The 23753-nt window shown below is 51.2% G+C and overlaps 2 protein-coding genes across 2 annotated transcripts in view; one reads left to right on the top strand and one right to left on the bottom strand.

Moving 5' to 3' along the window:
* The window catches only part of LOC148146078 (coxsackievirus and adenovirus receptor homolog), a 148876-nt gene extending 144273 nt beyond the window's left edge, over positions 1 to 4603 (top strand). Inside the window, exons 2-3 of the mRNA XM_087998673.1 lie at positions 2146 to 2315; positions 4199 to 4603. Of these exons, the coding sequence (XP_087854799.1) occupies positions 2146 to 2315; positions 4199 to 4603 (575 nt within the window). The remainder of the gene's footprint in view (positions 1 to 2145; positions 2316 to 4198) is intronic.
* A 3599-nt stretch (positions 4604 to 8202) lies between these two features.
* Positions 8203 to 23753, bottom strand: part of LOC148146077 (zona pellucida-like domain-containing protein 1) — a 129657-nt gene continuing 114106 nt past the window's right edge. The window contains exon 9 of the mRNA XM_087998672.1: positions 8203 to 8390. Within this exon, the coding sequence (XP_087854798.1) occupies positions 8203 to 8390 (188 nt within the window). The remainder of the gene's footprint in view (positions 8391 to 23753) is intronic.

Genomic DNA, 23753 nt, shown 5'->3' with positions numbered 1-23753 from the left:
TGTTCCCAGTTCCCTGTTCCCAGTTCCCTGTTCCCTGTTCCCAGTTCCCTGTTCTCTGCTCCCTGTTCCCAGTTCCCAGTTCCCAGTTCCCAGTTCCCAGTTCCCTGTTCCCTGTTCCCTGTTCCCAGTTCTCTGTTCCCTGTTCCCAGTTCTCTGTTCCCTGTTACCTGTTCCCGGTTCCCGGTTCCCAGTTCCCAGTTCCCTGTTCCCAGTTCCCTGTTCACAGTTCCCTTTTCCCTGTTCCCAGTTCTCTGCTCCCTGTTCCCAGTTCCCTATTCCCAGTTTCAAGTTCCCACTTCCCTGTTCTCTGTTCCCAGTTCCCTGTTCTCTGTTCCCAGTTCCCCTTTCCTGCTCCCTGTTCCCTGTTCCCTGTTCTCTGTTCCCAGTTCCCTGTTCCCAGTACCCAGTTCCCTGTTCTCTGTTCCCTGTTCCCTGTTCTCTGTTCCCAGTTCCCTGTTCCCAGTACCCAGTTCCCTGTTCCCTGTTCCCTGTTCCCTGCTCCCAGTTCCCAGTTCCCAGTTCCCTGTTCTCTGCTCCCTGTTCCCTGTTCCCGCTTCCCAGTTCCCTGTTGACATTTCCCTGTTCCCTGTTCCCAGTTCCCTGTTCTCTGCTCCCTGTTCCCACTTCCCAGTTTCCAGTTCCCTGTTCCCAGTTCCCTGTTCCCAGTTCCCTGTTCCCTGCTCCCAGTTCCCTCTTCCATGTTCTGTGTTCTCTGTTCCCTGCTCCCTGTTCCCAGTTCCCTGTTCCCAGTTCCCTGTTCCCTGTTCCCAGTTCCCTGTTCTCTGCTCCCTGTTCCCAGTTCTCTGTTCCCAGTTCCCAGTTCCCAGTTCCCTGTTCCCTGTTCCCTGTTCCCTGTTCCCTGTCCCCTGTTCCCTGTTCCCTGTTCTCTGTTCCCTGTTACCTGTTCCCGGTTCCCGGTTCCCAGTTCCCTGTTCCCAGTTCCCTGTTCACAGTTCCCTTTTCCCTGTTCCCAGTTCTCTGCTCCCTGTTCCCAGTTCCCTATTCCCAGTTTCAAGTTCCCACTTCCCTGTTCTCTGTTCACAGTTCCCTGTTCTCTGTTCCCAGTTCCCCTTTCCCTGCTCCCTGTTCCCTGCTCCCTGTTCCCTGCTCCCTGCTCCCTGTTCTCTGCTCCCTGTTCCCTGTTCCCAGTTCCCTATTCCCAGTTTCAAGTTCCCACTTCCCTGTTCTCTGTTCCCAGTTCCCTGTTTTCTGTTCCCAGTTCCCCTTTCCCTGCTCCCTGTTCCCTGCTCCCTGTTCCCTGCTCCCTGCTCCCTGTTCTCTACTCCCTGTTCCCTGTTCCCAGTTCCCTGTTCCCTATTCCCAGTTCCCAGTTCCCAGTTCCCAGTTCCCTGTTCTCTGTTCCCTGTTCCCAGTTTCCTGTTCTCTGCTCCCTGTTCTCTGCTCCCTGTTCTCTGCTCCCAGTTCTGTTCCCTGTTCCCTGTTCCCAGTTCCCAGTTCCCTGTTCCCAGTTCCCTGTTCCCAGTTCCCAGATCCCTGTTCCCTGTTCCCAATTCCCAGTTCCCAGTTCCCTGTTCCCTGTTCCCAGTTCCCAGTTCCCTGTTCCCAGTTCCCAGTTCCCAGTTCCCAGTTCCCTGATCCCTGTTCCCAGTTCCCAGTTCCCAGATCCCTGTTCCCAGTTCCCAGTTCCCAGTTCCCAGTTCCCAATTCCCAGTTCCCTGTTCCCTGTTCCCTGTTCCCTGTTCCCTGTTCCCAGTTCCCTGCTCCCTGTTCCCAGTTCCCAGTTCCCTGTTCCCAGTTCCCAGTTCCCAGTTCCCAGTTCCCAGATCCCTGTTCCCAGTTCCCAGTTCCCAGTTCCCAGTTCCCAGTTCCCTGTTCCCTGTTCCCTGTTCCCTGTTCCCAATTCCCAGTTCCCTGTTCCCTGTTCCCTGTTCCCTGTTCCCAGTTCCCTGCTCCCTGTTCCCAGTTCCCAGTTCCCTGTCCCCTATTCCCAGTTCCCTGTTCCCAGTTCCCAGTTCCCAGTTCCCAGTTCCCTGGTCCCTGGTCCCTGGTCCCTGGTCCCTGGTCTCTGTTCTCTGTTCCCTATTCCCTGTTCCCCGCTCCCTGTTCCCTGCTCTCATCCAGCTCCTGGCTGACCCGGGTGAATGCGATCAGTCTCCTGATACCTCTCCCCGGTTTGTCCCTCAGCCGTTGCCGACGCGGTGAGGATCACCTCGAGCGGTCCCCAGACCGTACACGTTGCTGAACGTGGCAGCATCAACATCAGCTGCCAGTTTGAGCTGGATTCCAATGACCTGGGATCGCTGGACATCGAGTGGACAGTAATGAGCCCAGACACAACCAAACTGGATCAAGTCGTAAGTCTCATTACCACCCCCCTTCACACCCTCCCAGGGCCGGGACAGCACGGGGTTAGATACAGAGTAAAGCTCCCTCTACACTGTCCCCCATCACACCCTCCCAGGGCCGGGACAGCACGGGGTTAGATACAGAGTAAAGCTCCCTCTACACTGTCCCCATCACACCCTCCCAGGGCCGGGACAGCACGGGGTTAGATACAGAGTAAAGCTCCCTCTACACTGTCCCCATCAAACCCTCCCAGGGCCGGGACAGGACGGGGTTAGATACGGAGTAAAGCTCCCTCTACACTGTCCCCATCAAACATTCCCAGGACACGGACAGCACGAGGTTAGATACAGAGTAAAGCTCCCTCTACACTGTCCCCCATCAAACACTCCCAGGACAGGGACAGCACGGGGTTAGATACAGAGTAAAGCTCCCTCTACACTGTCCCCCATCAAACACTCCCAGGACAGGGACAGCACGGGGTTAGATACAGAGTAAAGCTCCCTCTACACTGTCCCTCATCAAACACTCCCAGGACAGGGACAGCACGGGGTTAGATACAGAGTAAAGCTCCCTCTACACTGTCCCCCATCAAACACTCCCAGGACAGGGACAGCACGGGGTTAGATACAGAGTAAAGCTCCCTCTACACTGTCCCCCATCAAATACTCCCAGGACAGGGACAGCACGGGGTTAGATACAGAGTAAAGCTCCCTCTACACTGTCCCCCATCAAATACTCCCAGGACAGGGACAGCACGGGGTTAGATACAGAGTAAAGCTCCCTCTACACTGTCCCCCCCATCAAACACTCCCAGGACAGGGACAGCACGGGCTTAGATACAGAGTAAAGCTCCCTCTACACTGTCCCCCATCAAACACTCCCAGGACAGGGACAGCACGGGGTGAGATACAGAGTAAAGCTCCCTCTACACTGTCCCTCATCAAACACTCCCAGGACAGGGACAGCACGTGGTTAGATACAGAGTAAAGCTCCCTCTACACTGTCCCCCATCAAACACTCCCAGGACAGGGACAGCACGGGGTGAGATACAGAGTAAAGCTCCCTCTACACTGTCCCTCATCAAACACTCCCAGGACAGGGACAGCACGGGGTGAGATACAGAGTAAAGCTCCCTCTACACTGTCCCTCATCAAACACTCCCAGGACAGGGACAGCACGGGGTTAGATACAGAGTAAAGCTCCCTCTACACTGTCCCTCATCAAACACTCCCAGGACAGGGACAGCACGGGGTTAGATACAGAGTAAAGCTCCCTCTACACTGTCCCTCATCAAACACTCCCAGGACCGGACAGCACGGGGTTAGATACAGAGTAAAGCTCCCTCTACACTGTCCCCCATCAAACCCTCCCAGGACAGGGACAGCACGGGGTTAGATACAGAGTAAAGCTCCCTCTACACTGTCCCCCATCAAACACTCCCAGGGACAGCGACAGCACGGGGTTAGATACAGAGTAAAGCTCCCTCTACACTGTCCCCCATCAAACACTCCCAGGGACAGCGACAGCACGGGGTTAGATACAGAGTAAAGCTCCCTCTACACTGTCCCCCATCAAACCCTCCCAGGACAGGGACAGCACGGGGTTAGATACAGAGTAAAGCTCCCTCTACACTGTCCCCATCAAACACTCCCAGGACAGGGACAGCACGGGGTTAGATACAGAGTAAAGCTCCCTCTACACTGTCCCCCCATCAAACACTCCCAGCACAGGGACAGCACGGGGTTAGATACAGAGTAAAGCTCCCTCTACAGTGTCCCCCATCAAACACTCCCAGCACAGGGACAGCACGGGGTTAGATACCGAGTAACGCTCCCTCTACTCTGCGATAACTGGACAGAGCCTCTGATGTGTGTGTGTGTGCGTTGCCCAGGTGCTGACCTACGTCCATGAGGAGGTGTATGAGTATCGTTCGCCCCTCTCGGGCAGGATTGCCTTCCTGGAAGCCGATCCGAGCGGAGGGATTGCGTCGGTGCAGGTCTCCTCGCTGCGCACCACTGACACCAACACCTTCCAGTGTAAGGTGAAGAAAGCCCCAGGCATTGACAGCAGGAAGGTGACGGTGGAGGTTCACGGTAAGCAGGCTGGGGTCGGGGGTCACCCACACGCTCATCGCTGTGGGCTCCGGGGTCATGGGTCAGCCTCGGGGCGTTGCGGTGCTGCTGGCCATTCGAGGCGGGCCGGCCTGGGTGCGTGCTCTGGCTGGGCTCATGGGCCTGTGTTGGAATGGCAGAGTCAGGGGGGCCGAGTCCAGGGGGCGACTGGGAGGTCACCGTGAAGGGTCAGGGTTCGGGTGACAATGAGAGATGGCCGTTAGGGGGTGAGGGTCAGGGTTAGGGTGATGGTGGGTGGTTACCATGAAGGGTCAGGGTCAAGGTGACAGCGGATGGTCAGCGAGAGGGGTCAGGGGTCAGGGTGACTGTGGGTGGTCACTATGAGGGTTCAGGGGTCAGGGTTAGGATGACATCAGGCAGTCACTGTGAGGGGTGAAGGGTCAGGATTAGGGTGACAGCGGATTGTTACTGTGAGGAGATAGGGGTCAAGGTAACAGTGGGCAGTCAACATGAGGGGTCAGGGGTCAGGGTGACAGTGGGCAGTCAACATGTGGGGTCAGGCTGACAGTGGATGCTTACCGTGAGGGGTCAGGGGTCACAGTCAGGGTGACGGTGGATGCTTACCGTGAGGGGTCAGGGGTCACGGTCAGGGTGACGGTGGATGCTTACCGTGAGGGGTCAGGGGTCACGGTCAGGGTGACGGTGGATGCTTACCGTGAGGGGTCAGGGGTCACGGTCAGGGTGACAGTGGATGCTTACCGTGAGGGATCAGGGGTCACAGTCAGGGTGACAGTGGATGGTCACCTTGAGGGGCCATGACAGATGAAGGTCATCGTGATGGTTCATGGGTCATGGGTCAGAGTGGCTTTAGGAGGTCACTGTGTGGAGCCAGAGTCATTAGTCAGAGTTGGGTGACAGTGGGAGCTCACCATAGGGGGCTAGAGGTCATGGATCTGGGTTAGGGTGACTGTGGGAAGTTATCGTGAGAGGGTAGGGGTCATGGGTTAGGGGACAATGGGTGGTCACCAAGAGGGGGCAGGGGTCATGAATCAGGGTCAGGCTGACAGTGAGAGATCATGTGAGGGGACAGGGGATCATGGGTCAGGGTCAGGGTGACAGTAGGAGGGCACCATAAGGGGACAGTGGGAGGTCACCGTAAGGGGACAGAGGTCATGGGCCGTTGGTCAGGGTGCCGATGGGATGTTACCGTGAGGAGGGGGGGGCAGGGGTCATAGGTCAGGGTTAAGGATGACATTGGGAGGGGTCACAGTGAAGGGATTGGGGGGATGAATGAGAGGTTTGGGTGACAGTGGGTGGTCACGATGAGGGTGATGGTGACAGCTGGGGGCAGCTCTGAGGGGTCAGGGAGATATGGAAGGACATGCTGATGACCATTCACCACGCACCATCCTCCCTTCCCTGCTTTCATTCTGTCTGTCTCCCCTCCTTCACCTCTGTCTCTATCTCCCTCTGCCCCGTCCTGTCACTCTGACTGGGCCCAGCAGCCTTGCTCTCTCTCTCTCTCTCTCTCTTTCCATCTCTCTCTCTCTCTCTGTCTCCCTCTCCCTCTCTCTCAGCTCACTGCTGTGTGGATCGCATTCCCCTCTCTGAGTCAGTGTCTGTGTTGTCCTGTCTCCCTGTATGGATCAGGACATCTCTCCCTCTGTCACTGAGGAATGCCAAAGTAACTTTTTCTGAGGTAATCTCTGTGTTCCCGCTCTCTCTCTCTCGTATTGCCTTGTCCCTCCATCTGTCTCCCATGCCTGACCTTCCCACTCGACACTCTCTCTCTCTCCATCTCTCTCTCTCTTTTTCTCTCTCTCTTTCTCTCCTCCATTTTTCTCTTTTTCGCTCTCTCTCTATCTCTCTCTATCTCTCTCTCTTTCTCCCTCTCTTTCTCTCTGTCTCTCTCTCTCTCTTTCTCTCTCTCCCTCTCTCTTTCTCTCTCTCCCTCCCTCTCTCTTCTGCTCTATCTCCCTCTCCCTCTTTCTCTCTCTTTCTCCTCTCTCTCTCTGTCTGTCTCTCCCTCTTTCTCTTTCTCTCCCTCTCTCTCTCTCTCTTTCTCCCTCTTTTTCTCTCTCTGTCTGTCTCTCCCTCTTTCTCTCTCTCTCTCTCTCCTCTCTCTCTCTTTCTCCCTCTCTCTGTCTCTCCCTCTTTCTCTATCTCCCTCTCTCCCTTCTGCTCTCTCTTTCTCTCCCTTTCTCTCTCTCTCCCTGTCTGTCTATCTGTCCCCCACGAAGCCAACCCATTAACTTTGGGCTGAACGTACTGTTTTTGACCCAAGGAGCTGAGTGAGGGGTGAAACGCTGTTGTGAAACCGGTCATGTTGCCTGGGTCAAGCAGTGAGTGAGTTTATCAGACAGACCAACAAAACCCATCAGCGTTCAGGGTAACTCCATCCCGGAGATGGTCTTTGGGGTGGGTTACGCACCCATCGTGGGTTCAAGGACACTCAGCCTGGCATCCAATTGGTTCCTGCCCAGCCAATGTGTGGACAGTCCAGCGGAATCATCCAGCTGGCATTTTGGCAGGGAGAACAGAGGAGATGAATATTGTTTAAATGGGGCAGGGAGAGAGAGAGGGAGGGAGAGGGAGAGAGAGAGAGAGAAAGATAGAGATAGAGAGGGAGAGAGACGGAGAGCGAGATATATATAGAGAGAGAGGGACAGAGAGAGAGAGAGTAAGATGGAGATAGACAGAGAGGGAGGGAGACAGAGAGAAAGATACAGAGACAGAGCTGGAGAGAGAGAACGAGAGAGTGAGAGAGAGAGACAGGGAGAGATAGAGAGTGTGAGAGAGAGAGACAGAGAGAAACAGAGAGAGACAGAGAGAGTGAGAGAGAGAGAGAGACAGGGAGACATAGAGAGTGAGAGAGAGAGAGAGGGACAGAGAGTGAGAGAGCGAGAGACAGAGAAAGAGAGAGAGATAGAGAAAGAGACAGGAAAAGAGAGAGAGAGAGAGAGACAAGGAGGGAGGGAGGGAGAGAGACAGGGAGAGAGACAGAGAAAGAGAGACAGGGAGAGAGATAGAGAAAGGGAGAGAGAGAGACAGGTAGGGGGACAAAGAGAGAGAGATAGGAAGAGAGAGAGACGGATGGAGATAGACAGAGAGGGAGGGAGGGAGGGAGAGAGACAGAGAGAAAGATACAGAGATCGAGTTGGGGACGGAGAGAGACAGAGAGAGAGAGGGAGATTTGGGGTGATCCTTGCACGTGAATCTCACACACAGCAAACTAACATTGAAGTTCAGCGGGTAACAGTCAGGCCTTCATCTCAAGGAAGATGGAGATTAAAAAGCGAGGGTGGGTTTTGCTCAAACCACACACGTCAGGGCCCCCGCATCTAAAGCCGACATCGAGTCCAGAGAAGGTCCGTTCCGCCGATCCCGGGGGATAGAGGGACTGCCTGAGGGAGGGCACAGTTAAAAATCTCACAACCCCAGGTTATAGTCCACTGGAAGTACACTAGCTTTCGGAGGGCTGCCCCTTCAGGCGGCTGTGCAGCACACACGCACGTCTAAGTCGATGGGGTGAGTTTGCCCTCGCAGAGTTATAGTCGCAGACCCATTCTGTTTTGCTTGGGCAGCCAATCCATGGAATATTTCCACTCTGGAAAGAGAACCAGTCTGACTCAAGATCGGTCTGCCGACGGACTCTAACCTTTAATGCATTGCCTGAGCTGAGATTGTTACGAAACCGAAAGTTACGTTGAGAAGGTGACTTGAAAACGGTTCTGGGATTTACGTACGAATGAACCGAACGCTGCAGCCCGTTCCGAAAGACTGAACAGCAACCCAGGCTTGTTCGAGACCGTAGCGCCTCGACTTACGCACTTGGTCTGTTCCGGGACAAGGTTCGTGAACTCAAAAGTTGGCGAACTGAATCAACGTTCCCGTTGTTCGGATAGTCCAAGCGCGTGTAGCACAGCAGAACAATACCAATAAAACCACGGGCTTTTTGCGTTCGTACCTTGAATTTCGTACGGACGTTGAAGCAAACGTTTACGCACGATCCTGTTCGTAAACCGATTTGTTCTTGAACGGGGTCGTTCGTATGTTGAGGCGCTACTGGGCATCGTTTCAGCTGCATGACACTGCAACCTTTAGCTATAAATTCTCTGTCCCACGATCCTGTTACCCCTCTGATGAAGGGGCAGCCCTCCGAAAGCTCGGGCTCCCAGATAAACCCGTTGGACTGTAACCTGGGGTTGTGAGATTTTTAACGTTGTGAAAGCGTGGAGTGCAGGTGCTGGGCTACCAGAGTTGAAAAACGTGGCGCTGGAAAAGCACAGCAGGCCAGGCAGCATCCGAGGAGCAGGAGAGTCGACGTTTCGGGCAGAAGCCCTTCTTCGGGAATTTTAACTTTTTCCAAACCGCTCCCCCCAGCTTCTCCACATGATGGAAGTGCTGCATTTTGGGAAAGCAAATCTTAGCAGGACTTATACACTTAATGGTAAGGTCCTAGGGAGTATTGCTGAACAAAGAGACCTTGGAGTGCAGGTTCATAGCTCCTTGAAAGTGGAGTCGCAGGTAGATAGGATAGTGAAGGCGGCGTTTGGTATGCTTTCCTTTATTGGTCAGAGTATTGAGTACAGGAGTTGGGAGGTCATGTTGAGGCTGTACAGGACAGTGGTTAGGCCACTGTTGGAATATTGCGTGCAATTCTGGTCTCCTTCCTATCGGAAAGATGTTGTGAAACCTGAAAGGGTTCAGAAAAGATTTACAAGGAGGTTGCCAGGGTTGGAGGGTCTGAGCCACAGGGAGGAGCTGAACAGGCTGGGGCTGTTTTCCCTGGAGCGTCGGAGGCTGAGGGGTGACCTTATAGAGGTTTATAAAATCATGAGGGGCATGGATAGGGTAAATAGGCAAAGTCTTTTCCCCTGGGGTGGGGGAGTCCAGAACTAGAGGGGCATAGGTTTAGGGTGAGAGGGGAAAGATATAAAAGAGACCTAAGGGGCAACTTTTTCACACAGAGGGTGGTACGTGTATGGAATGAGCTGCCAGAGGATGTGGTGAAGGCTGGTACAATTACAGCATTTAAGAGGCATCTGGATGGGTATATGAATAGGAAGGGTTTGGAGGGATATGGGCCGGGTGCTGGCAGGTGGGACTAGATTGGGTTGGGATATCTGGTCGGCATGGACAGGTTGGGCCGAAGGGTCTGTTTCCGTGCTGTACATCCCTATGAGAGTTTGAGTAGGTTGGGCCTGTACTCATTGGAGTTGAGAGGAACGGGAGGGATCCTTATTGAAACATAAAAGAGGGGAACTGGACAGGGGAGAAGACAGGGAGAGGTCGTTTCTCCCTGGTGTGTGTGTGTGTGGGGGGAGGGCAATCATCTCAGAGTAAGGGGTCTCTCATCGGAGACAGAGACAGAGAGGGGATTCCTTCTCTCTCCGAGGGCAGGGAATCTGGGGGAATTCTTTCCCACAGAGGGCTGGTTCATTGAGCACGTTCGAGGCTGAGAGAGATTTTTTTAACCAGGAAGGGGAATCGAGGGGAAAAGGGGGGCAGGAAACTGGACTTGAGGATTAGCAGAACAGCCAACACCTCATTGACAGGCAGACTCGGATGGGCCGAATGGTCTGTTTCTACCCCGTTGCCTTTCGGGTGAGAGTAGATGCCATAGCTGGGGCTTTCCCACGTCTGTAAGTGACTGGGAATGTTTCAAAGACAAGGTTACGGAGGGGCGGGGGGGGGGCCTGAGACCCATGGTTCTTACCCACCACCGGTTTCCACAAGAAAGCAATTTGCAACAATGAACAGCTTTCCTGTTCACCGGCGATAACACAACTGTTAACACCGGCGATAACACCGGCGATAGCGCAACTGTTAACACCGGCGATAACACCGGCGATAGCGCAACTGTTAACACCGGCGATAACACCGGCGATAGCGCAACTGTTAACACCGGCGATAACACCGGCGATAACACAACTGTTAACACCGGCGATAACACCGGCGATAACGCAACTGTTAACACCGGCGATCACACCGGCGATAACACAACTGTTAACACCGGCGATAACACCGGTGATAGCGCAACTGTTAACACCGGCGATAACACCGGCGATAACACAACTGTTAACACCGGCGATAACACCGGCGATAACACAACTGTTAACACCGGCGATAACACAACTGTTAACACCGGCGATAACACCGGCGATAACACAACTGTTAACACCGGCGATAACACCGGCGATAACACAACTGTTAACACCGGCGATAACACCGGTGATAGCGCAACTGTTAACACCGGCGATAACACCGGTGATAGCGCAACTGTTAACACCGGCGATAACACCGGCGATAACACAACTGTTAACACCGGCGATAACACCGGCGATAACACAACTGTTAACACCGGCGATAACACAACTGTTAACACCGGCGATAACACCGGCGATAACACAACTGTTAACACCGGCGATAACACCGGCGATAACACAACTGTTAACACCGGCGATAACACAACTGTTAACACCGGCAATAACACAACTGTTAACACCGGCGATAACACCGGCGATAACACAACTGTTAACACCGGCGATAACACCGGCGATAACACAACTGTTAACACCGGCGATAACACAACTGTTAACACCGGCGATAACACCAGCAATAACACAACTGTTAACACCGGCGATAACACAACTGTTAACACCGGCGATAACACCAGCAATAACACAACTGTTCACACCGGCGATAACACAACTGTTAACACCGGCGATAACACCAGCAATAACACAACTGTTAACACCGGCGATAACACCGGTGATACACAACTGTTAACACCGACGATAACACCGGCGATAACACAACTGTTAACACCGGCGATAACACAACTGTTAACACCGGCGATAACACCGGCGATAACACAACTGTTAACACCGGCGATAACACCGGCGATAACACAACTGTTAACACCGGCGATAACACAACTGTTAACACCGGCGATAACACCAGCAATAACACAACTGTTAACACCGGCGATAACACAACTGTTAACACCGGCGATAACACCAGCAATAACACAACTGTTCACACCGGCGATAACACAACTGTTAACACCGGCGATAACACCAGCAATAACACAACTGTTAACACCGGCGATAACACCGGTGATACACAACTGTTAACACCGGCGATAACACCGGTGATACACAACTGTTAACACCGGCGATAACACCGGTGATACACAACTGTTAACACCGGCGATAACACCGGCGATAACACAACTGTTAACACCGGCGATAACACCGGCGATAACACCGGCGATAACACCGGCGATAACACAACTGTTAACACCGGCGATAACACCGGCAATAACACAACTGTTAACACCGGCGATAACACCGGCAATAACACAACTGTTAACACCGGCGATAACACCGGTGATACACAACTGTTAACACCGGCGATAACACCGGCGATAACACAACTGTTAACACCGGCGATAACACCGGCGATAACACCGGCGATAACACAACTGTTAACACCGGCGATAACACCGGCAATAACACAACTGTTAACACCGGCGATAACACCGGCAATAACACAACTGTTAACACCGGCGATAACACCGGCAATAACACAACTGTTAACACCGGCGATAACACCGGTGATAGCGCAACTGTTAACACCGGCGATAACACCGGCAATAACACAACTGTTAACACCGGCGATAACACCGGCGATAACACAACTGTTAACACCGGCGATAACGCAACTGTTAACACCGGCGATAACGCAACTGTTAACACCGGCGATAACACCGGTGATAGCGCAACTGTTAACACCGGCGATAACACCGGCGATAGCGCAACTGTTAACACCGGCGATAACACCGGCGATAACACAACTGTTAACACCGGCGATAACGCAACTGTTAACACCGGCGATAACACCGGCGATAACACAACTGTTAACACCGGCGATAACGCAACTGTTAACACCGGCGATAACACCGGCGATAACACAACTGTTAACACCGGCGATAACGCAACTGTTAACACCGACGATAACACCGGTGATAGCGCAACTGTTAACACCGGCGATAACGCAACTGTTAACACCGGCGATAACACCGGCGATAACACAACTGTTAACACCGGCGATAACACCGGTGATAACACAACTGTTAACACCGACGATAACACCAGCAATAACACAACTGTTAACACCGGCGATAACACCAGCAATAACACAACTGTTAACACCGACGATAACACCGGTGATAGCGCAACTGTTAACACCGGCGATAACGCAACTGTTAACACCGGCGATAACACCGGCGATAACACAACTGTTAACACCGGCGATAACACCGGTGATAGCGCAACTGTTAACACCGGCGATAACACCGGCGATAACACAACTGTTAACACCGGCGATAACACCGGTGATAGCGCAACTGTTAACACCGGCGATAACACCGGCGATAACACAACTGTTAACACCGGCGATAACACCGGTGATAGCGCAACTGTTAACAACGGCGATAACACCGGCGATAACACAACTGTTAACACCGGCGATAACACCGGCGATAGCGCAACTGTTAACACCGGCGATAACACCGGCGATAACACAACTGTTAACACCGGCGATAACACAACTGTTAACACCGGCGATAACACCGGCGATAACACAACTGTTAACACCGGCGATAACACAACTGTTAACACCGGCGATAACACCGGCGATAGCGCAACTGTTAACACCGGCGATAACACCGGCGATAACACAACTGTTAACACCGGCGATAACACCGGCGATAACGCAACTGTTAACACCGGCGATAACACCGGCGAAAACACAACTGTTAACACCGGCGATAACACCAGCGATAACGCAACTGTTAACACCAGCGATAACGCAACTGTTAACACCGGCGATAACACAACTGTTAACACCGGCGATAACACAACTGTTAACACCGGCGATAACACAACTGTTAACACCGGCGATAACACCGACGATAACACAACTGTTAACACCGGCGATAACACCGGCGATAACACAACTGTTAACACCGGCGATAACACCAGCGATAACGCAACTGTTAACACCGGCGATAACGCAACTGTTAACACCGGCGATAACACCGGCGATAATGCAACTGTTAACACCGGTGATAACACCGGTGATAGCGCAACTGTTAACACCGGCGATAACACCGACGATAACACAACTGTTAACACCGGCGATAACACCGGCGATAACGCAACTGTTAACACCGGCGATAACACCGGCGATAATGCAACTGTTAACACCGGCGATACAACCGGCAATAACGCAACTGATAACACCGGCGATAATGCAACTGTTAACACCGGCGATAACACAACTGTTAACACCAGCGATAACGCAACTGTTAACACCGGCGATAACACCGGCGATAACACAACTGTTAACACCGGCGATAACACCGGCAATAACGCAACTGTTAACACCGGCGATAACACCGGCAATAACACAACTGTTAACACCGGCGATAACACCGGCAATAACGCAACTGTTAACACCGGCGATAACACCGGCAATAACACAACTGTTAACACCGGCGATAACACCGGCAATAACACAACTGTTAACACCGGCGATAACACCGGCGATAATGCAACTGTTAACGCAGGCGATAACACCGGCAATAACACAACTGTTAACACAGGTGATAACACCGGCGATAATGCAACTGTTAACACAGGCGATAACACCGGCAATAACACAACTGTTAACACCGGCGATAACGCAACTGTTAACACAGACGATAACACCGGCAATAACACAACTGTTAACACCGGCAATAACGCAACTGTTAACACCGGCGATAACACCGGCAATAACACAACTGTTAACACCGGCGATAACACCAGCAATAACACAACTGTTAACACCGGCAATAACACAACTGTTAACACCGGCAATAACACCAGCAATAACACAACTGTTAACACCGGCGATAACGCAAATGTTAACACCGGCGATAACACCGGCGATAACACAACTGTTAACACCGACGATAACACAACTGTTAACACCGGCGATAACACCGGCGATAACGCAAATGTTAACACCGGCGATAACACAACTGTTAACACCGGCGATAACACCGGCGATAACGCAAATGTTAACACCGGCGATAACACAACTGTTAACACCGGCGATAACGCAAATGTTAACACCGACGATAACACCGGCAATAACGCAACTGTTAACACAGACGATAACACCGGCGATAACGCAACTGTTAACACCGGCGATAACACCGGCGATAACGCAAATGTTAACACCGACGATAACACCGGCAATAACGCAACTGTTAACACCGGCGATACAACCGGCGATAACGCAACTGTTAACACAGACGATAACACCGGCGATAATGCAACTGTTAACACCGACGATAACACCGGCGATAACGCAACTGTTAACACAGACGATAACACCGGCGATAATGCAACTGTTAACACCGGCGATACAACCGGCGATAACGCAACTGTTAACACCGACGATAACACCGGCGATAACGCAACTGTTAACACCGACGATAACACCGGCGATAACGCAACTGTTAACACAGACGATAACACCGGCGATAACGCAAATGTTAACACCGACGATAACACCGGCAATAACGCAACTGTTAACACCGACGATAACACCGGCGATAACGCAAATGTTAACACCGGCGATAACACCGGCAATAACGCAACTGTTAACACCGACGATAACACCGGCGATAACGCAAATGTTAACACCGGCGATAACACCGGCGATAACGCAACTGTTAACACCGACGATAACACCGGCAATAACGCAACTGTTAACACCGACGATAACACCGGCGATAACGCAACTGTTAACACCGGCGATAACGCAAATGTTAACACCGGCGATAACACCGGCGATAACGCAACTGTTAACACCGACGATAACACCGGCGATAACGCAACTGTTAACACCGACGATAACACCGGCGATAACGCAACAGTTAACACCGGCGATAACACCGGTGATAGCGCAACTGTTAACACCGGCGATAATGCAACTGTTAACACCGGCGATACAACCGGCGATAACGCAAATGTTAACACCGACGATAACACCGGCAATAACGCAACTGTTAACACCGACGATAACACCGGCGATAACGCAAATGTTAACACCGGCGATAACACCGGCAATAACGCAACTGTTAACACCGACGATAACACCGGCGATAACGCAAATGTTAACACCGGCGATAACACCGGCGATAACGCAACTGTTAACACCGACGATAACACCGGCAATAACGCAACTGTTAACACCGACGATAACACCGGCGATAACGCAACTGTTAACACCGGCGATAACGCAAATGTTAACACCGGCGATAACACCGGCGATAACGCAACTGTTAACACCGACGATAACACCGGCGATAACGCAACTGTTAACACCGACGATAACACCGGCGATAACGCAACTGTTAACACAGACGATAACACCGGCGATAACGCAACTGTTAACACAGACGATAACACCGGCGATAACGCAACTGTTAACACAGACGATAACACCGGCGATAACGCAACTGTTAACACCGACGATAACACCGGCGATAACGCAACTGTTAACACCGGCGATAACGCAACTGTTAACACCGGCGATAACACCGGCGATAACGCAACTGTTAACACCGACGATAACACCGGCAATAACGCAACTGTTAACACCGGCGATAACACCGGCGATAACGCAACTGTTAACACCGACGATAACACCGGCGATAACACAACTGTTAACACCGGCGATAACGCAAATGTTAACACCGGCGATAACACCGGCGATAACGCAACTGTTAACACCGGCGATAACGCAACTGTTAACACCGGCGATAACACCGGCGATAACGCAACTGTTAACACCGGCGATAACACAACTGTTAACACCGGCGATAACACCGGCGATAACGCAACTGTTAACACCGGCGATAACGCAACTGTTAACACCGGCGATAACACCGGCGATAACGCAACTGTTAACACCGGCGATAACGCAACTGTTAACACCGGCAATAACACCGGCGATAACGCAACTGTTAACACCGGCGATAACACAACTGTTAACACCGACGATAACACCGGCGATAATGCAACTGTTAACACCGGTGATAACGCAACTGTTAACACCGACGATAACAAACTGTTAACACCGGCGATAACACCGGCAATAACGCAACTGTTAACACCGACGATAACACCGGCAATAACGCAACTGTTAACACCGACGATAACACCGGCAATAACACAACTGTTAACACCGGCGATAACACCGGCGATAACGCAACTGTTAACACCGGCGATAACACAACTGTTAACACCGGCGATAACACAACTGTTAACACCGGCGATAACACCGGCGATAACGCAACTGGTAACACCAGCGATAACACCGGCAATAACGCAACTGTTAACACCGACGATAACACCGGCGATAATGCAACTGTTAACACCGACGATAACACCGGCGATAACGCAACTGTTAACACCGGCGATAACACCGGCGATAACGCAACTGTTAACACCGGCGATAACGGAACTGTTAACACCGGCGATAACGCAACTGTTAACACAGACGATAACACCGGTGATAACGCAACTGTTAACACCGGCGATAACACCGGCGATAACGCAACTGTTAACACCGGCGATAACACAGGCGATAACGCAACTGTTAACACCGACGATAACACCGGCGATAACGCAACTGTTAACACCGACGATAACACCGGCGATAACGCAACTGTTAACACCGGCGATAACACCGGCGATAATGCAACTGTTAACACCCACGATAACACAACTGTTAACACCGGCGATAACACAACTGTTAACACCGGTGATAACACCGGCGATAACGCAACTGTTAACACCGACGATAACACCGGCGATAACACAACTGTTAACACCGACGATAACACCGGCGATAACACAACTGTTAACACCGGCGATAACACCGGCGATAACACAACTGTTAACACCGGCGATAACACAACTGTTAACACCGGCGATAACACCGGCGATAACACAACTGTTAACACCGGCGATAACACAACTGTTAACACCGACGATAACACCGGCGATAACACCGGCGATAACACAACTGTTAACACCGACGATAACACCGGCGATAACACAACTGTTAACACCGACGATAACACCGACGATAACACAACTGTTAACACCGGCGATAACACAACTGTTAACACCGGCGATAACACAACTGTTAACACCGACGATAACGCAACTGTTAACACCGACGATAACACCGGCGATAACACAACTGTTAACACCGGTGATAACACCGGCGATAACACAACTGATAACACCGGCGATAACACAACTGTTAACACCGACGATAACACCGGCGATAACACAACTGTTAACACCGGCGATAACACAACTGTTAACACCGGCGATAACACCGGCGATAACACAACTGTTAACACCGGCGATAACACCGGCGATAACACAACTGTTAACACCGGCGATAACACAACTGTTAACACCGACGATAACACCGGCGATAACACAACTGTTAACACCGGCGATAACACAACTGTTAACACCGGCGATAACACCGGCGATAACACAACTGTTAACACCGGCGATCACACCGGCGATAACACAACTGTTAACACCGACGATAACACCGGCGATAACACAACTGTTAACACCGGCGATAACACCGGCGATAACACAACTGTTAACACCGGCGATAACACCGGCGATAACACAACTGTTAACACCGGCGATAACACCGGCGATAACACAACTGTTAACACCGACGATAACGCAACTGTTAACACCGACGATAACACCGGCGATAACACAACTGTTAACACCAGCGATAACACTGGCGGTAACACAACTGTTAACACCGGCGGTAACACAACTGTTAACACCGACGATAACGCAACTGTTAACACCGGCGATAACACAACTGTTAACACCGACGATAACACCGGCGATAATGCAACTGTTAACACCGGTGATAACGCAACTGTTAACACCGACGATAACAAACTGTTAACACCGGCGATAACACCGGCAATAACGCAACTGTTAACACCGACGATAACACCGGCAATAACGCAACTGTTAACACCGACGATAACACCGGCAATAACACAACTGTTAACACCGGCGATAACACCGGCGATAACGCAACTGTTAACACCGGCGATAACACAACTGTTAACACCGGCGATAACACAACTGTTAACACCGGCGATAACACCGGCGATAACGCAACTGGTAACACCAGCGATAACACCGGCAATAACGCAACTGTTAACACCGACGATAACACCGGCGATAATGCAACTGTTAACACCGACGATAACACCGGCGATAACGCAACTGTTAACACCGGCGGTAACACCGGCGATAACGCAACTGTTAACACCGGCGATAACGGAACTGTTAACACCGGCGATAACGCAACTGTTAACACAGACGATAACACCGGTGATAACGCAACTGTTAACACCGGCGATAACACCGGCGATAACGCAACTGTTAACACCGGCGATAACACCGGCGATAACGCAACTGTTAACACCGACGATAACACCGGCGATAACGCAACTGTTAACACCGACGATAACACCGGCGATAACGCAACTGTTAACACCGACGATAACACCGGCGATAACACAACTGTTAACACCGGCGATAACACAACTGTTAACACCGACGATAACACCGGCGATAACACAACTGTTAACACCGACGATAACACCGGCGATAACACAACTGTTAACACCGACGATAACACCGGCGATAACACAACTGTTAACACCGGCGATAACACAACTGTTAACACCGGCGATAACACCGACGATAACACCGGCGATAACACAACTGTTAACACCGGCGATAACACAACTGTTAACACCGACGATAACACAACTGTTAACACCGACGATAACGCAACTGTTAACACCGACGATAACACCGGCGATAACACAACTGTTAACACCGGTGATAACACCGGCGATAACACAACTGATAACACCGGCGATAACACAACTGTTAACACCGGCGATAACACAACTGTTAACACCGACGATAACACCGGCGATAACACCGACGATAACACCGGCGATAACACAACTGTTAACACCGGCGATAACACAACTGTTAACACCGACGATAACACCGGCGATAACACAACTGTTAACACCGACGATAACGCAACTGTTAACACCGACGATAACACCGGCGATAACACAACTGTTAACACCGGTGATAACACCGGCGATAACACAACTGATAACACCGGCGATAACACAACTGTTAACACCGGCGATAACACAACTGTTAACACCGACGATAACACCGGCGATAACACAACTGTTAACACCGGCGATAACACAACTGTTAACACCGGCGATAACACCGGCGATAACACAACTGTTAACACCGGCGATCACACCGGCGATAACACAACTGTTAACACCGACGATAACACCGGCGATAACACAACTGTTAACACCGGCGATAACACCGGCGATAACACAACTGTTAACACCGGCGATAACACCGGCGATAACACAACTGTTAACACCGGCGATAACACCGGCGATAACACAACTGTTAACACCGACGATAACGCAACTGTTAACACCGACGATAACACCGGCGATAACACAACTGTTAACACCAGCGATAACACTGGCGGTAACACAACTGTTAACACCGGCGATAACACAACTGTTAACACCGACGATAACGCAACTGTTAACACCGGCGATAACACAACTGTTAACACCGACGATAACGCAACTGTTAACACCGACGATAACACCGGCGATAACACAACTGTTAACACAGGCCATAACACCGGCGATAACACAACTGTTAACACCGACGATAACACCGGCGATAACACAACTGTTAACACCGGCGATAACACCGGCGATAACACAACTGTTAACACCGACGATAACGCAACTGTTAACACCGACGATAACACCGGCGATAACGCAACTGTTAACACCGGCGATAACACAACTGTTAACACCGACGATAACGCAACTGTTAACACCGACGATAACACCGACGATAACGCAACTGTTAACACCGACGATACAACCGGCGATAACGCAACTGTTAACACCGACGATAACACCGGCGATAACACCGGCGGTAACACAACTGTTAACACCAGCGATAACACCGGCGATACTACAACTGTTAACACCGGCGGTAACACAACTGTTAACACCGGCGATAACACCGGCGATAACGCAACTGTTAACACCGACAATAACGCAACTGTTAACACCGACGATAACATAACTGTTAACACCGGTGATAACACCGGCGATAACACAACTGTTAACACCGGCGATAACACCGGCAATAACACAACTGTTAACACCGGCGATAACACCGGTGATAACACCGGCGATAACGCAACTGTTAACACCGGCGATAACACCGGCGATAACACCGACAATAACGCAACTGTTAACACCGACGATAACATAACTGTTAACACCGGTGATAACACCGGCGATAACACAACTGTTAACACCGGCGATAACACCGGCGATAATACCGGCGATGACGCAACTGTTAACACCGGCGATAACACCGGCAATAACACAACTGTTAACACCGGCGATAACACCGGTGATGACACCGGCGATAACGCAACTGTTAACACCGGCGATAACACCGGCGATAACGCAACTGTTAACACCGGCGATAACACCGGCGATAACACCGGCGATAACGCAACTGTTAACACTGGCGATAACGCAACTGTTAACACCGGCGATAACGCAACTGTTAACACCGGCGATAACACCGGCGATAACGCAACTGTTAACACCGGCGATAACACCGGCGATAACACAACTGTTAACACCGGCGATAACACCGGCGATAACACAACTGTTAACACCGGCAATAACACCGGCGATAACGCAACTGTTAACACCGGCGATAACACAACTGTTAACACCGGCGATAACACAACTGTTAACACCGGCGATAACACAACTGTTAACACCGGCGATAACGCAACTGTTAACACCGGCGATAACACCGGCGATAACACAACTGTTAACACCGGCGATAACACCGGCGATAATGCAACTGTTAACACCGGTGATAACACCAGCGATAACGCAACTGTTAACACCGGCGATAACACAACTGTTAACACCGGCGATAACGCAACTGTTAACACCTGCGATAACACAACTGTTAACAACGGCGATAACACCGGCGATAACACAACTGTTAACACCGGCGATAACGAAACTGTTAACACCGGCGTTAAAAACCGGCGATAACACAACTGTTAACACCGGCGATAACACCGGCGATAATGCAACTGTTAACACCGGTGATAACACCAGCGATAACGCAACTGTTAACACCGGCGATAACAAACTGTTAACACCGGCGATAACACAACTGTTAACACCGGCGATAACGCAACTGTTAACACCGACGATAACATCAGCGATAACACCGGCGATAACACCGGCGATAACACCGGCGATAACACAACTGTTAACACCGGCGATAACACCGGCGATCACACCAGCAATAACACAACTGTTAACACCGGTGATAACACCGGCGATAACACAACTGTTAACACCGGCGATAACACCGGCGATAACACCGGCGATAACACAACTGTTAACACCGGCGATAACACCGGCGATAACACCGGCAATAACACAACTGTTAACACCGGCGATAACACCGGTGATGACACCGGCGATAACGCAACTGTTAACACCGGCGATAACACCGGCGATAACGCAACTGTTAACACCGGCGATAACACCGGCGATAACACCGGCGATAACGCAACTGTTAACACTGGCGATAACGCAACTGTTAACACCGGCGATAACGCAACTGTTAACACCGGCGATAACACCGGCGATAACACAACTGTTAACACCGGCGATAACACAACTGTTAACACCGGCAATAACACCGGCGATAACGCAACTGTTAACACCGGCGATAACACAACTGTTAACACCGGCGATAACACAACTGTTAACACCGGCGATAACACCGGCGATAACACAACTGTTAACACCGGCGATACAACCGGCGATAACGCAACTGTTAACACAGACGATAACACCGGCGATAACACAACTGTTAACACCGGCGATAACACAACTGTTAACACCGGCAATAACACCGGCGATAACGCAACTGTTAACACCGGCGATAACACAACTGTTAACACCGGCGATAACACAACTGTTAACACCGGCGATACAACCGGCGATAACGCAACTGTTAACACAGACGATAACACCGGCGATAACGCAAATGTTAACACCGACGATAACACCGGCGATAACGCAACTGTTAACACCGACGATAACACCGGCAATAACGCAACTGTTAACACCGACGATAACACCGGCGATAACGCAACTGTTAACACCGGCGATAACACCGGCAATAACGCAACTGTTAACACCGACGATAACACCGGCGATAACGCAAATGTTAACACCGGCGATAACACCGGCGATAACGCAACTGTTAACACCGGCGATAACACAACTGTTAACACCGGCGATAACGAAACTGTTAACACCGGCGTTAAAAACCGGCGATAACACAACTGTTAACACCGGCGATAACACCGGCGATAATGCAACTGTTAACACCGGTGATAACACCAGCGATAACGCAACTGTTAACACCGGCGATAACAAACTGTTAACACCGGCGATAACACAACTGTTAACACCGGCGATAACGCAACTGTTAACACCGACGATAACATCAGCGATAACACCGGCGATAACACCGGCGATAACACCGGCGATAACACAACTGTTAACACCGGCGATAACACCGGCGATCACACCAGCAATAACACAACTGTTAACACCGGTGATAACACCGGCGATAACACAACTGTTAACACCGGCGATAACACCGGCGATAACACCGGCGATAACACAACTGTTAACACCGGCGATAACACCGGCGATAACACCGGCAATAACACAACTGTTAACACCGGCGATAACACCGGTGATGACACCGGCGATAACGCAACTGTTAACACCGGCGATAACACCGGCGATAACGCAACTGTTAACACCGGCGATAACACCGGCGATAACACCGGCGATAACGCAACTGTTAACACTGGCGATAACGCAACTGTTAACACCGGCGATAACGCAACTGTTAACACCGGCGATAACACCGGCGATAACACAACTGTTAACACCGGCGATAACACAACTGTTAACACCGGCAATAACACCGGCGATAACGCAACTGTTAACACCGGCGATAACACAACTGTTAA

This window comes from Chiloscyllium plagiosum, unplaced genomic scaffold, assembly GCF_037043375.1.
Source record: "Chiloscyllium plagiosum isolate Xiang-an unplaced genomic scaffold, Cpla_swu_hap1 HiC_scaffold_21, whole genome shotgun sequence".
NCBI classification, from domain to species: domain Eukaryota; kingdom Metazoa; phylum Chordata; class Chondrichthyes; order Orectolobiformes; family Hemiscylliidae; genus Chiloscyllium; species Chiloscyllium plagiosum.
Note: the sequence above shows the minus strand (reverse complement) of the source record. Positions and strands in the feature narration are given on the sequence as shown.